The sequence below is a fragment of the Ambystoma mexicanum genome, chromosome 13, assembly GCF_040938575.1.
Source record: "Ambystoma mexicanum isolate Mex_15411 chromosome 13, UKY_AmexF1_1, whole genome shotgun sequence".
NCBI lineage: Eukaryota > Metazoa > Chordata > Amphibia > Caudata > Ambystomatidae > Ambystoma > Ambystoma mexicanum.
In genome coordinates, this window is record NC_090938.1 from 810,057,378 (window position 1) to 810,073,798 (window position 16,421).

The 16,421-nt window shown below is 49.0% G+C and overlaps 2 protein-coding genes across 2 annotated transcripts in view; one reads left to right on the top strand and one right to left on the bottom strand.

The window, feature by feature from the left end:
* LOC138522045 (major histocompatibility complex class I-related gene protein-like) overlaps positions 1-16,421 on the top strand; it is a 1,849,186-nt gene that overhangs the window by 21,384 nt on the left and 1,811,381 nt on the right. The gene's annotated exons all lie outside the window — the stretch shown is intronic.
* The window catches only part of LOC138522124 (antigen peptide transporter 1-like), a 56,517-nt gene continuing 49,903 nt past the window's right edge, over positions 9,808-16,421 (bottom strand). Inside the window, exons 7-8 of the mRNA XM_069635380.1 lie at positions 14,227-14,355; positions 9,808-9,918 (exon numbers count right to left, since the gene is read on the bottom strand). Of these exons, the coding sequence (XP_069491481.1) occupies positions 9,808-9,918; positions 14,227-14,355 (240 nt within the window). The remainder of the gene's footprint in view (positions 9,919-14,226; positions 14,356-16,421) is intronic.

Sequence of the window (16,421 nt, forward strand, 5' to 3'; positions counted from 1 at the left end):
AGGCATTGATATTTCCTGCTGTGACTATAAGCAACACATACCCTTCATTCACTCTATTGGCTTCAGGTAATGCTGAATATGATCTGGAGGCTATAAACAAAGAAGATGGACACAATCCTCCCCATTCTGGTGACATGCTTAAGAGCAGCATGAACACTGAATGGAAGAGAGAATCCTACGGAGGGAGGAGAATCGTCGCTACGCAGAGGCGAGCCTCTGTAGCACAGTGGTCCTGGAGGGGCGGAGCTACACCAAGCTGCCGAGCCACAGGTGGCTTGGGAGAAGCGAGACCCCTGAGCTTTAAGCTGAGAAGTGGTGCTCTGACTGAGCAAGAGGCTCTGGTACGGTGAGGAACAGAGACGGAAAGAAACCTGTCTTCCCTGGTGGCGCCACCAGAGGAAAAAGTGGTGGGCCTGTTGCCCGACAACCAACGCCGAGACCAGGGACAGGCAGATGTCCTGGAGGGGCGGAGCTATGCCAAGCTGCAGAACCATTGGTGGTGTGGAAGAAGGGTGAACGTCGTACATCAAGGGGGGAGAAGCCTCCAACCGTACGAGAGCCAAAGAGAACTGAACGGGCACACGCCCTATGGGGACAGAACCAAAAGAAATGTGTGTCCATTCTGTAAAGGCTGAGAAAGCTGATCAGCATGTGAAAACTGATCAAATCGGACAAAACTGCCTCCTACGTGGAATAGAGGGAAAGGAGTATGAATACTCTGAAACAAGGTTAGTCAAGCCTACTGGGAAGCGGGGAATACGCGAGTGGGCAGAAGCCCTACGTTTATTAGTTGGACTGAGAGACTAATCACCCTGGACCCCTGGGTTCCCAGCATAGTGCAGCAGGGTCACTCCCTGGCTGTGCCTCCAATCCCACCATCATCATGTCTGGACCCCTGAATTATGTAAGGGTGTGTAAGAAGGGTTCTGACACAAGGGTGGCATGTTGGTTGTTATAAATGTTTCTTTGTAGCAAAAATAACCCTCACTATCCCTACCTCTATGGGGGGTTTCCCTTCCTCAAACTAAAATGAAAGGATCTGTCAGAATGTCAGTCAAAATCAAACTCCACCGTCCTGTGTCACAACCTACTTCTATCCCTTACACTACAACCAAGGACTTACATAATCCAACAGAACGTTCCTTCTCCAGGTGAATGACTCCCTTCTCCTGGTTTGCGGGTATCGTTCCCATGTATTTTCTTGAAAGAGGATGTTGGAGGGATGCCTCCCTGCCCCAGGCATATGTTTCATACAGTTCTTGTGCAGGTCAACCTCCTGGATCAGGAGAATGACTCCCTTCTCATGGTTTGCGGGTATCGTTCCCATGTGTTTTCTTGAAAGAGGATGTTGGAGGGATGCCTCCCTGCCCCGGGCATATATTTCATACAGTTCATGTGCAGGTCAACCTCCTGGATCAGGAGAATGACTCCCTTCCCCTGGTATCAGTCGGTCCTTTTCAATATAGTTCACAACAAGGCTAGGGGGAATGACTCCATTCCCCTGGTGTTTGATACACCAATTGTAAACAGTCTGTTTCCCAAAAGGCTTGAGGTTTACATTGCCACGGTCTCCCGGTATCAACAAAGTCCCAAGTCCTTCTCTGGGTTTTAGTGGACGCAAAGAGGACGATTTCCCTGAAATGCCTGCTTCACTGGCGTCGGGGTCCTAGGCCCCTCTCTGGTCCTCAGTGGCCTTACTCCTGCCACTGCTGAGAAGATGACTTCCTCTATTTGTTTCACTTGTCTTGAGGTCCCAGACCCTTCTCTGGTGGTCAGTGGGCTTATCTCGGCCACTGCTACGAGGATGATTTCCTCTGATGACTGATTCACTTGTGTTGGGGTCCCATCCCCTTCTCTGATGACCCTTCTTAGGCCCAACAGTCGTATCACGATTCTCCTGATCCTGTCCTGCTTGCGCCCCGTGTCGCCTCTGGGTCTCCTGTACCATCCGTTACCTTCACTAGGGGTTTGATATGTTACCGGGTCATCCTGGGACTGGGGTCTGTCTCTCCGGCTCTTCGGGCTTCACTCCTCCACTCTTGCTACAGAGGTGCATCTCAGCAAGGAGCTCCGCTTGCCTCTGCTTCTCCTCGGTTTCATGCCTGGGTTTGTTCAAGCAGGACCCCTGGAGAACTCTTTCAGCGGCTCACCAGCGTCCTCTGTTCTTCTCTTGCTCGGTTTCGCCGTTAGGGTTTTAAACTCCTGCACTGCAGATTCCACCACTACTGCCTCTCCCGGTTTGTCTCAAGCATTTTTAGTCCCCAAGCCCCCACAAAGGACTCTCCACACACTGTTATGTGATAATAGTTTTTTTTATATAAAAATAAGGTTCAAGGTATATACATACATTAATAACACAATTTGCACTCTTGAAATTCTAATATTGCAAATATATACAATGTCTAAGTGGTACCACACTTAGTTTCAGATTCCTTTAAAAGGCATCAACCTCTGACAGTTATAATGGCATACAAATCATGCAGCAAGGTGTAACAGCATAGGTCATAGGAAGGAAGGCAAGGTAGGTTACACAATGGCAGAATGCTTTGTCCTCGATGTCTGGGTGCTTCACTTCAACATTCTTGGGGGACCCCTTCTCCGGTCAACAGCCTTTCAGTACTGGCTTCCAGGATACCTCGATGAAGATCAGCTTTTGCACGATGTTCCCTCGTAACTTGAGGAGAGGTCTCCTAGCCAGGTCCTTTCTCGGATCAGTCCTCAACAGACTCAACAGCTTTTAGATTTCATTGAAGGAAAACAGCAGAAATCCTTCTTCTTCCAGCTGGACTTCAAGGATGAGCAGCTTCCAGTTTCAACTTCAGCTTCTGAACAAATTGGTAAGTGAGAGGTCCCCAGATCTGTCCCTCACTCACTTTGCCCGAGCCAGACTCAGTCAGCCAATCACAGAGAAGGGTATTCATGCAGGCAGGCAGCCAATCAGGCTCACATCCATTCAGGCCATTCACCTACACCCAGACACCCATAACAAGGAATGTGGATTGGGGCAAGCACCCAGCCTTTCAGCACTTCACACTGCATTCATACCACATAGGTCCCACCCAAAGGGTGTACCCACAACATACAGTCACTGGGAAGGCTCCAGCCAGTCTGGCCTGGACTTCCCCACAATACCATATATGATTCTTCCACCCAACAGCCGGTCAGGGGGAAGGGACAGAGTCAGGGCTTCCCAGGACTTTGGGAAAACAAGGTAACGGGCAATAGAAAGCAAGAGGCCACAGGGGCCATCTTGTCTCCTGTCAGGAATCAACTGATTCCAATGGCAGGGCCTGGGTATCCCAAAATTGAGGATACTCGGAGCACCTGTCAAATTCAGCATGGAGCTGCCACCAACCCATACCCTGCTCTGTGGGCCACCCACAGGTGCCCAAACACATACACTAGGGGTACAGGGTTGTACCCCCCACCCATGGGTATCCCAAGGGTCTCTTTCACCACAACCAAAAAGAGGAAGAGCTGCACTGCGAGGGGTACACTGGACTCCTGTGCAGAAAATAACACAGACCACACATGATAAGGGAGTACAGGACAAGGACATGGAGGCCCTGTCCCTCCAATGCATGTCTAGCATCACAGCTGCACCTCCCTAGCCTCATGGGAAAGGTATTCCCCTGGGGAGAAATGACGATACCTAGCGAATCGTCAGTTCCCTGTATACTCCATGGCTCAGCCGCCAGTCCCACCGGCATCACCTCTGGACCCCTGGGTTCCCAGCATCCTACAGCAGGGTCACTCCCTGGCTCAGCCGCCAGTCCCACCATCCTCACCTCTGGACCCTGGGTTCCCAGCAACCTACAGCAGGGTCACTTCCTGGCTCTGCTACCAGTCCCACTGTCCTCCCCTCTGGATTTATGAGTTCCCAGCATCCTACACCACGGTCACTCCCTGGTTCAGCCGCCAGTCCCACCATCATCACCTCTGGACCCCTGAGTTCCCAGCAACCTACTGCAGGGTCACTTCATGGCTCTGCTGCCAGTCCCAACGTCAACACCTCTAAGCCTTCAGATATTCTGTCCAGAGTTACTTCAGTCTCTGCAGAGACCCCCGTGTGATGATATTGCATTCAGTGGACTAACTAAAGGGTAGTTGGTCTCTTAGGCCAGGGCTGCCCCACACTCTGTGAGGTGCTGCCAATGGGGGATACATCGAGTGTACATCAAAGTCCCTACACACTGCCCAATCCCTCCTCCTGTCCAAACCAGAGATATCTGGAAAGAAAAGACACATTGCTAACATATTCCATCAGACCCTCTCTAAGGCAGAACGCTGCTGACCATTCGCTCTGCTCACCTGGTGTACCACGGTCACCGCCCGAAGGGGTATTTACGCAGCCAATAAGATGGGAGGGAAGATGAAGGCCAAGTACCTTCATGGAGAAAGGTGAAATACTGGACTAAACAGGGAGAGACTGGAGCAGGACAAGGACCAATCCAGGAATTAACTAGGAATGATGGTCCTAGATCAAACAGGTATTTTGATTGATCCGGATAGACTGAAGCACTGTATACAAACCCAGCTAGAAGCAGAGGCCTTGTATTAAAGTCCAGCTGGTAGCAGTGAACGCCAGTCAAGGCCAGAGGAAAAAGAAAGAGTGAGAAAGGCAGGCAAAAGGGACACCCGGAACCTGTTTAGGTTTGAAGCTTTGGCCTGTGCAGTGAAGCCCGGCTTCTGGTTTCGATTTACATAGCCTGACCATCACCCAAGAGAGGAGGATATTTCCTAGCAAGAGTGTGTCTAACATCACGTCAAGGAGCCTAGGAAGGAGTCCTGCGGCCAAAGGGTGAAATGATCTGTACCAAGGAAACAAGGCAGCACTTGCAGAGACTAAGTGAAGAAGTGAGCTAGGCGCTATGTCACAGGGACTTGAGTTCTGAACCAAGAAGCGAGCTAAGCACTAGAACTGTGTATTCGATCTGTGAATTTTGACAGACAGGAGACGGGCCTTTGCGCCATTTTGAGTTCTCTTCCAGACACTTTGAGAACAGAGATCCCAGTTGAATTTTCGGTATAGTGGCTGTGTGCTGTAAAGGTCGGCCCCACAAGCTTGTCAAACGATGCCCATAGACCTCCCCTCAACAACAATGCAAGGTGTAATTATTTTCCTAAAATGGTGATGAGGGAAGACTGGAAGAGCAAGGGGATAGAGCACTGTGATGAATCTGGCAATGCCATCGCTGTTTCCTTTGGGAGAACCTCCCCTCAGGTGGCCAGGGTGGGGAAAATGCTGTCCGATCCTGACCCTGGGGTTAGTCTTCTGAAAATGGACCACAGGAAGAGAGACAGCCACTGTGGGAGTGAGTTGATAGGCCAAGTAAAATACAATATTCCCCCTTTCCCTTTTAGGGATATTCCCTCCATCCCTCATGCCCTAATGACATACTGCCATCATCCCCTTCAACAACTTGACAATTTTACTGACAGTATTCCTCAATATCGGAGAGCAAATAAAGGAACAAAAACTGAGACGAGGAAGAGGCAAGGAGCAATGATGATTACTCCTAATGTGAACCAACGCCAGCAGTCTACTAGCTGAAAGAATGCGATTGGCCTGACATGGTTTAAAACCTTGCTGGGAAAAGAAGCATGGAGTTCATCTCCTTACCCAACTGTGGTGAGGACAGCCGAGGAGAGAGACTGGGAGTCCGGTGGCTGGTGGCGTAAGAGATTCACTGCTTCTGACGTGGGTCAGAACAGCCAGAAGAAGCACGTGGTCTGGCCAATCGTGGAAGGCCAGGGAACATTGTCCAGAGAAGCTCAAGGGTCGAAGCACTGCCAACGAGATGCAGAGAAGAGAAGCTGCTGCCAAGAGGTGCCAGATGCGTGGTGGAAGTGGACGAGCGAACGAATCGCTCCACAGACCTAACGACAAACCGCAGACTGACACTGGAGACGCAAGGGACCCCAAAGCCGGTGCTAATAACTGGTGAGCCTGCTGAGAGGGACGGGGCCACCGGGGTGCTTTGGCAGGTGTACCGCATACCGAAGGAAACGCAGTGTGAGAGCTGGGAGAAGTCTGAGCAGGATTATAGGGCCCCTATGACATTTGATTACAAGATAAGAAGTCCATGGAAAAGGGCCTGAGACCCGTAGCCGCATTATAAAATACACGTGGGGAAAACAGTGTAGCAGAAAAGACTGAAATGAAATTAATGTTAAAAGACCTAGCAGTAGAGTATTCCAGATGGAGCCAAGTGTATATAAAGTGAATTACATATTGAAAGTCTTGGCAGGAGAGTATATCAGGCAAAGCCAAGTGGATGTAGTGAACTAGTGAATGTGAAAAGGAACCTGGGAGTAAAGTATGCCAGGTGTTTTGCGGGTCTGGGACCCGCACCCAAATTATACCAAGGAATTATATGAGAAAGCCTGGCATGGGAGTATACCAGGTGATGTTGTTGTGCGAGTCAGAGAATCTCAAGAAAAATGCATGTCTTTAGGATTTTTGGATTACATTGAATGTGAGAAGGACTTGAGGAAGGGAGACATTTCCCCTGAAATAAGTTGCAAAATCAAAAGGAGGGGAGTTATCCTCTTGAGCTACAAAGAACTGGGTTATTCTTTTGAACTTTTGTTTAGGTAGTGAGAAACCTGGGGAAGGGGGTAATTCCCTGCAACTGTGAACATTATTCATTTGGAACTTTTGTTGGATTTATGCCTTTTTGGTGAACTTGAACATTTGCGCACTTTGCAAGTCCTTAGCACGTTAGAGTTAATCTTAGAGTGTGAGAGCTAGGATAGGATTTTGGACACAGGAATTGTTTGCTTTGGACCTATTGACATAGGACAGGCACTTTGTTTTGGTTGAGGTAGGGAAATACCTCCTAGGTTAGGGACAGTGAGGCATTTTCCAACCCCTTTGTTATTTAAATAAAGTTTATGGCAAACACCATGAGTCCTCTGTGTCCGCGTCTCATTCCTGGCTCTTCAGAGGACCAAATCCCACATCAGCGTTTCGGAGCACAGAATAAAGGATGTCAGCACAGCAAGCAAAACACATAAACATGCTGCAACTACTTGCTATTGAGATGGCGATGTGCGTTTTCAAAATGTTCTGCTGGGTGAAAGTATCCTCCTCAACACTGACAAGACTACACCTATGTTCTATATCAACAAACCAGGAGGGACACACTCAATAGTGTCATCCGTGCTCTGGAGAAAGTATCCTCCTCAACACTGACAAGACTACACCTATGTTCTATATCGACAAACCAGGTGGGACACACTCAATAGTGTCATCCGTGCTCTGGAGAAAGTATCCTCATCAACACTGACAAGACTGCACCTATGTTCTATATCGACAAACCAGGCGGGACACACTCAATAGTGTCATCCGTGCTCTGGAGAAAGTATCCTCCTCAACACTGACAAGACTACACCTATGTTCTATATCAACAAACCAGGCGGGACACACTCAATAGTGTCATCCGTGCTCTGGAGAAAGTATCCTCCTCAACACTGACAAGACTACACCTATGTTCTATATCAACAAACCAGGCGGGACACACTCAATAGTGTCATCCGCGCTCTGGAGAAAGTATCCTCCTCAATACTATCAAGACTACACCTATGTTCTATATCAACAAACCAGGCGGGACACACTCAATAGTGTCATCCGCGCTCTGGAGAAAGTATCCTCCTCAATACTATCAAGACTACACCTATGTTCTATATCAACAAACCAGGCGGGACACACTCAATAGTGTCATCCGTGCTCTGGAGAAAGTATCCTCCTCAACACTGACAAGACTACACCTATGTTCTATATCAACAAACCAGACGGGACACACTCAATAGTGTCATCCGTGCTCTGGAGAAAGTATCCTCCTCAATACTATCAAGACTACACCTATGTTCTATATCAACAAACCAGGCGGGACACACTCAATAGTGTCATCCGTGCTCTGGAGAAAGTATCCTCCTCAATACTATCAAGACTACAGCTATGTTCTATATCACAAACCAGGTGGGACATTCTCAATCGTGTTGTCTCTACTCACACAGGACCTTTGGCAACAGGGTTTCAAGAGACACCTTCACATTATAGCACAACATGTTCCAAGGGCCCGCAATTGTCTGGCCGACATTTCACGCAGAGTCCTGGTAAAAGATAATGCGTGGGAACTCAACAATAGTACAAACAAACAGATTATCGCACAATGGGGTAAGCCAACAGTTGACGTTTTTGCTACAGCGGATAATGCAAAATGCCCAAACTTCACATCCAGGTACCCATAACAGGGGTCACCAGGCAATGCACCATGGATGAGTTGGTCTGGGATATTTGCATACACTTCCTCCAGTGCCACTGCTGCACAAGCTAGCACACACGTTGCAACAGGACAACAAGAACACATAATAATGATACGCATTGTGTGAATGTGGGCGAAACAGCAGTGGCACTCCCACCTGCTGAACCTCTCTATGCCCACCAATCAGACTTACAACCTTACGCAACCTGCTGGGACAACAGCAGAAAACACACCCCGAACCCTCAAATGACAGCGTGGCTCAAGGTTCTATAATTTGTCCATTTACAACTTCCTGCACAATGTATGGAAATATTGGAGGAGGCAAGAAAGCCTAGACATTGTTACTTCAATAAATGAACGTGACCTGTAATCTGGTGTACACAAAAGAGCATATTAGATTAACTGCTCGCCAACACACAGTCTTACCTGCGTCATTAATAGATACAGCTCTAGTTTACAATTCACTAAAGGTGCTTCTAGCAGCCTTACATCAAAACACAAGATAACTTGGTCGAAGGTACTAGTTGTTAAAGCTTTCATGGAAGGGGTAACATGCGTGTATCCAGCGGGAGCTCATCCACTAGAGCGCATCGGGATTTGTACCCGGGTTGGGATCACTGTGCTATGTAAACTAATGGGCCCTTTATTTAAACCAATGCACAAAGCTTCTCTTAAGGACCTCGCGCACACAGTGGAATTTTTTATTTGGAAGGATAAGTCGCCTACAGGCGTTCTCTGTGTCAGAATCATTTGTTTCTATGTGTGAACACAAGAGAACAGGCCCAAGATTCTCTCACCCAAACAACCCACAACTTCCTGTTTCCTAGGGTCTCTTTCAACCACCTCCCTGTCCTCTGGTTGGTTGTCTGGCCCCGGCCAATCCGGCTCGGTCTTCCCCGCCGGGAGCGGTTACATACAACAAATGGTTGATGTAGCCAGTTAAGCCCTGCCACTTTTCTCCACGCAGGGTCTTCATGGAACAGTACTGGCAGTTCGGGTTGTATAGTGTTCAAGTTCATTTTCGTGAGCCATGGCGTGGCTTCCCCCAAGTTAAGTGCAGATTTCCTGAACGTTTGCCGTGCCAAATCATGTCCCTGGTGGTTTAGGGTGCCGGCAGCGTCTCCAGGCAGCCGCGTAATTTCTCTCCGGAGAATACGTGCTACTTTGCTTGTCGCGGGGGAGCAGTGGATATCATGGCAGGTGGCCGCGTAATTTCTCTCCGGAGACTCCGTGCTGCTTTGCTTGTCGCGGGGGAGCAGTGTATGTCATGGCAGGTGGCCACATAAACTCTATACTCCACTCAAAATAAGCCTTGGTTATGGCATGACCTCTTTACAGAATTAGGATAATTGTGGTAGGTTTGTGGACTGATGACTTGCAGACACAGGGGATGAGTTTGCCTTTTTGGTATCTCCAGAGGTCTAAAGATTTAAGGCTCTGCCTATCGAGACCGTAATTCTGTGTTGAGACGAGAAAACAGTCTTGGCTGGACGCTTCCAGTTTATAGCCTGAGGTTCTGGAAAAGGTGCTATATTTCCTATTTGATGGCAAACCTCTTCTTGCTCACATCACTGATAAGGTGTTCAACACCGGCGAAGCTGTGGTTGTTGTGTAGAAATCCCTCAACACCATTTACCTCTTCGTCTTCCTGGAAGCCTCACAAGCCATTTTTAAGCTTTCCAAGCTTCAAAGGGTTGACCTTGCTTCAACAGAGACCCTTCTAAAAACCTGTACACAGACTTTCTACGGAATTGGACGGTGTGGCCAGTGCCAGCTTTCACTGTTGCCTGATTGACTACCTTCCAGGGACAGTGGCTCCTATTTCCATCCAGGACCTTGCTTCGCTGGTCAGTAGCAAAGGTCCCTGCTTCAGAGTATCCAGCAGGGTTATTCTGATCGGACTCCTCCCCCGCTCCATCCTCCTGGTTCTCTCCCAAAACAATCCCAACATACGACATAAAAGGCTGCTCCAACTCTGCCCCATCGAGGGGTTATGCTGGAGCGCCAGAAAGGGCACGGGGGTTTACTCCTGTTACTTGTTCTCAAGTGATTATGTGGGTTTGGTATGATACGGTATGGTATTGTTTATTTATACAGCGCCTATACACAGGCAAGTGTTTCAAAGCGCTCAAGGAGGGTGGGAACACAGGGAAAATACAGTCGCTCAGAGCCCTTGAAAATCTGAGACGATAATAGTCTGCACCGACAGAGTAAGTGCATAAAATATATTTAACAGTAGGGCTATAGCAAATAGGCCTGACGGCGATTCTGCAATTTTAACAGTACAATTAGGGGTGAGGACAGGGGAGAAACAGACAGACGATCTTCAGGCATGGTGCATAAGGATCGAACAAGTGCACAGAGGGTCACAGGGAGGGGTGGGTCAAGTGCACCCAGTCGGTGGAGGCTGGGGTAAGTGCAGAGAGAGCCACTCTCTTGGGTTAATTTCTCAGTGCGTTGAGTGTGGGTAGGGTTTAGGGCTCTGAGGCAAGTGCGAGAGAAGACTGGCGTGGGTGCCAGGGACCAGTGAGACTCTGAGATACACCAGGCAGCCAGTCGGCATGCTGTAAGGAAGAGGAGGGAGAGAGGATAAAGACAGAGAACTAGGTTAGCAGGGTAGAGGGAGAGATAAGGAAGAGGAGAAGAGGAAGGTCTTGAGGAGTTTCCGGAATTTAGGGCGATCCGGCTCAAGACGCAGGGCGGTAGGGAGGCTATTCCAGAGGGAGGTGCCTGCTGTGGATAAGGATCTCCCACCAAATCTCTGCTTGGAGAACCGGCTCACTCGCAGAAGGTTGGAGGTAGATGAGCAGAGGGCTCGTGAGGGGCAGTATTTAGGTAGGCAGTGTTGCAGGTAGGTAGGTCTCAGGCCCCAGAAAGCCTTGTGGACAATGCAAAGGGTCTTGAATTTGACCCTTGCAGCCACGGGGAGCCAGAGGAGGGATTTCAGTGCCGGAAAGATGTAGTCCCTGGGCTTGAGGCCAAGGATAAGTCTCGTGGTTCTGTTCTGGATGAGTTGCAGAGGGCGCAGGGCAGAAGCAGGGAGGTCCAGCCTAGAGAGAAGCCAGAGCCTAGTAGAGTGTTACATTCAGAGACATGGAGATCAGGGCATGAGAGGAAGAAGCCAGAGCCTGGTAGAGTGTTACATTCAGAGACATGGAGAGGAATATCAGGGCATGAGAGGGAGAAGACCGAGCCTGGTAGAGTGTTACATTCAGAGACAGGGAGAGGAATATCAGGGCATGAGAGGAAGAAGACAGAGCCTGGTAGAGTGTTCCATTCAGAGACAGGGAGAGGAATATCAGGGCTTGAGAGGAAGAAGCCTCCAGTGCCGAGCAGGGGTAGCCATCTACCCCCGGGAAGCACAGGAAGTGCTCGCTGATATCACCCCGTGCCTCCAGTGCCGAACAGGCGTAGCTATCTAACCCCAGCAAGCGCTGGGTGATATCACCATGTGCCTCCAGTGGCGAGCAGGAGTAGCTATCTACCCCCAGGAAGCACAGGAAGTGCTGGGTGATATCACAATGCGCCTCCAGTGCTGTGCAGGGGTAGCTATCTACCCCTGCACAGCACTGGAGGCAGATGGAGAGATCTATTCACGATGGGCACTGTGAGGAGCCAGGAGTGAGATGCAGACACAGGGGAATCATGGTTTGGACCCAAAACATTTATTAAAATAAAAAGGGGTTGAAAAATACCTCTATGTCCCTATTTTAAGAGCCATTTCCCTACCTACCATTTGCCTGACTAAAAAACTAAGGGTCTGTCAAAGGTCAGAATGTCCAAAGCAAAACGTCCTGTGTCCAAAGTACTATCCTGGCCCTCAAATTCTAAAAATCAACTCCAAGGTGAAAGGGAAAATGTCTTTGGCCTCGAGTAGTGTACAAATGTTCAAAAAGAAAATGTGTAACTTCAACACAAAGGTTCCAGAAGGAGAGAGTTCCTTGTTCCAGAGGGTGGTTCCCTGCACCTTGATTTCTCTTCACTTTGTTTTATACTTCAAAAGGATAACAGTTGCTTAAGTTTCTCTCGATCAACAACACAACTGACACACAAAACAGTTTGGCTGTTAGTCTGTATCTTGGTAGGATACCTGGTGTACTCTCCTGCAAGGTTTTCACTCCTTTTCAATATGCTTTAACACAGCTTTTTGCTAGTCCCGATGGATCCTTCTCTGGCCTTCCTTAGGTGATGCATTTTACACACTGTTCAACATGACATGTCTGATATGCTTCCTTACCAGGATTGCGACAATGAATAAGTTTGCAGCCTGCATCTGCCTGGTAGACTCTCCTGCCAGGGCCCTTCTCTTGTGGCTTGAATCTGCATGATATTCTCTCCTGCCAAGGGTTTCCTCATATGTGCACTGTGCACACTTACAGATTTAATAGTCTCTCTTGTTTGTTCTGTTCTATCTTGACTCTGCCTGGTATACTCTCCTGCCAGGGCCTTTCTCTTGTGGGCTGCATCTGCCTGGTATACTCCCTTGCCAGGGCCTTTCTCTTGTGGCTTGAATCTGCATGATATTCTCTCCTGCCAAGGCTTTCCTCATATGTGCACTGTGCACACTTACAGATTTAATAGTCTCTCTTGTTTGTTCTGTTCTATCTTGACTCTGCCTGGTATACTCTCCTGCCAGGGCCTTTCTCTTGTGGGCTGCATCTGCCTGGTATACTCCCTTGCCAGGGCCTTTCTCTTGTGGCTTGAATCTGCCTGATATTCTCTCCCGCCAAGGCTTTCCTCATATGTGCACTGTGCACACTTACAGATTTAATAGTCTCTCTTGTTTGTTCTGTTCTATCTTGACTCTGCCTGGTACACTATCCTGCCAGGGCATTCCTTATATGTAGTATACACTGACAAACTTGACCGTCTCTTATAGCTCTTCGTTCTGTCTCTTTAAGTAATATTGACTGGTTCGCTCTTTCTCATACACTTCGTTTCATGTTATTTGCTTTCGGGAGGGTTTCCAACACGCCCAGTGTCCCTACTTCCCTTGGGTGGACTCACTGGCTCTTGATGGTGTATATAGGTTCTCCTGCAGTAAGCCTGTGGCTCATCAGCATTTTGTTTCCTCTCACTGCCTCTGCTTCACAGCTTCTGTGCCTCTCGCGGCTCCCGCTCTTCCGTTCTGCATCTCTCCGGTCTACGGCGGTGTGGAAGTTGTCTTTCGGTACCTGCGAACGCCCTGAAGCTTCTCGTCTGCTTCTGGCATCCTCGCAGTGTGCCGTCCTCTGCAGTTAGCACCCCTCATTTCCTTCGGTGAGCCAGTTGGCGCCACACACCTCAAACCAGCACTGCAGTCCCTAAATCAACAGAGAGGACTAGAGTCGAGCCAGCGTCTCCCTGTCAGCTGGTCTGCCAGTTTAAATCTCCCAGCAGCTTGCCTTTTCCTGCAACAACTAGAGCGCAGCTTGTGCTCTTGGCCTCCATTGATCTTCATTACTCAGCTCATCTATTTCGTCCCAGTATTTTCGTATTTAGGAACAAGGTATTCAAGTTCTTGATGAAGTCTTGGAATGGAAGGGGGTGTCAGGTCTGTGTCCCACCCACCCTGTGCAGGCAGATCTGGGTGTATGGCTCATTTTGGAATGGAGGGAGGGGGTCGTCAGATTTGTGTCCCACCCGCCCTGTGCAGTTAGAACGGGGTGCACGGCTCATTAATGGAATGGAGGAGGGGCGGTGTTGGATCTTTGTATCACCCACCCTGTGCAGTCAGAGCTGGGCGTACGGTACATTTTGGAATGGAGGGGTGGCGTTCCTTAGTAAAACTTTTTCCTGCAGTGAGAATTTAAGCAGACGCATTTATATACGGCCCTCAACATGGATTAGGTTTGCTCCCTGGATCTATTCGTGGGGTCCTCCTCTGCTGCCCTCACGTATGGCTTGCTTAAGTTTGTGTACATATGGGGGAGGGGCTGTCTGAGTTTTAAGAACTGCAATATCTCTAAGCACTCACCTCCACTGCTGTGGTGAACTGCAGCTCGTACAGGATGAAAGCCACAAGGTCCCCTCCACTGACTGCGCCAGATGTCACTAGGCACCCCCCGTAGTAGAGGATCCCCACCTTGAGGGCCAAGCCTGAGAACTGAGGGCAGGTCACAGCAGCAAAGAAAACATCCACTTTACAGTGGTTCTGAACCTAAAGTGGGATGTGCAAGCCCTCACCTCAAACAGGAGGGATGCACACACACGCCCAGGATGTCCTTGCCTTATATATATATATATATATATATATAACTAACACACACACACACACACACACACACACACACACACACACACACACACACACACACACACACACACACACACACACACACACACACACACACACACACACACACACACACACACACACACACACACACACACACACACACACACACACACACACACACACACACACACACACACACACACACACACACACACACACACACACACACACACACACACACACACACACACACACACACACACACACACACACACCCCCCCCCCCCCCCCCCCCCCCCCCCCCCCCCCCTCCACCTCGCCTACCACTGACTTCTTGTAGACCGTTCCCATTTCGCTTTCTCACTTTGCCACTGCCAAACTCTTGCTTTCTACCCGCCCCACCCTCTCTCACACAGATACATTGAACCCCCATGTGCAACAAGGATCTGGGAGATGAGCAAAGGAGGTAGCGTGGAAACTCCACTCATTAACATGAGCTGCATGCTGGGGGATATGGAAGGCATGAACCTTGGGTTCAGAGCTTGGGAAGGGAGGACGGGAAGGGAGGACTCTGGCCCACATTTCACTTTCCTTGGTATGGTGGTTGGCAGGCTGTTTCAAACCAAACTTCAACTTGCTCAAATGCTGTGCTCGGTGGTCAGCTGGGACGTTTGCCTGTCACGGCAGTGCCGGTCGGGGCAGGCATTGGCGCTCATCATGCGATTGGGCAGGGCCCACAATCCCTGGGTGTTTTTCCCCAGAGTCTCCCACAGGTCTCAAGATCCTTGCACACAGTGCACACAGCCACAGGACAAAATGAAATCCACCACACTGGCCCCCACTCACCAGGAATGTGCACATATCCAAGTTGTCATTAACGTAGACAGGGGGTGCGCTTCCATCCAGGCACCATTCCCTCAAATCTGGGGTTCACAAGGAATACACACACACATCCAGACAATTGCTAAACTGCAGGTGTTGCAAAGGACAGTGCACCCACCCAGAGCTTGCAGTTAGGTCCTACTGGGGGGTCTGGGGGGGAACTACACGGCATGAGCACGAGGCCAGCATCTGTGAACATCCTCCAGCTCATTACACTGCTAGTATATTGCACTGCTAGCATATAAGAAGTCAGCATAAGTGGATATCCTACAGCCCATTACACTGCTAGCATATAAGAAGTCAGCATAAGTGGATATACTACAGCCTGTTACACTGCTAGCATAAAGAAGTCGGCATAAGTGGATATACTACAGCCCGTTACACTGCTAGCATATAAGAAGTCGGCATAAGTGGATATACTACAGCCCGTTACACTGCTAGCATATAAGAGGTCGGCATAAGTGGATATACTACAGCCCGTTACACTGCTAGCATAGAAGAAGTCAGCATAAGTGGATAACTAAAGCCCGTTACACTGCTAGCATAGAAGAAGTCAGCATAAGTGGATATACTACAGCCCGTTACACTGCTAGCATAGAAGAAGTCGGCATAAGTGGATATACTACAGCCCGTTACACTGCTAGTATAGAAGAAGTCGGCATAAGTGGATATACTACAGCCCGTTACACTGCTAGTATATAAGAGGTCGGCATAAGTGGATATATTACACCCATTACACTGCTAGCATATAAGACGTCAGCATAAGTGGATATACTACAGCCCGTTACACTGCTAGCATAGAAGAAGTCGGCATAAGTGGATATACTACAGCCCGTTACACTGCTAGCATATCAGAAGTCAGCATAAGTGGATATACTACAGCCTGTTACACTGCTAGCATATAAGAGGTCAGCATAAGTGGATATACTACAACCCATTACACTGCTAGCATATCAGAAGTCAGCATAAGTGGATATACTACAGCCCGTTACACTGCTAGCATAAAAGAAGTCAGCATAAGTGGATATACTACAGCCCGTTACACTGCTAGCA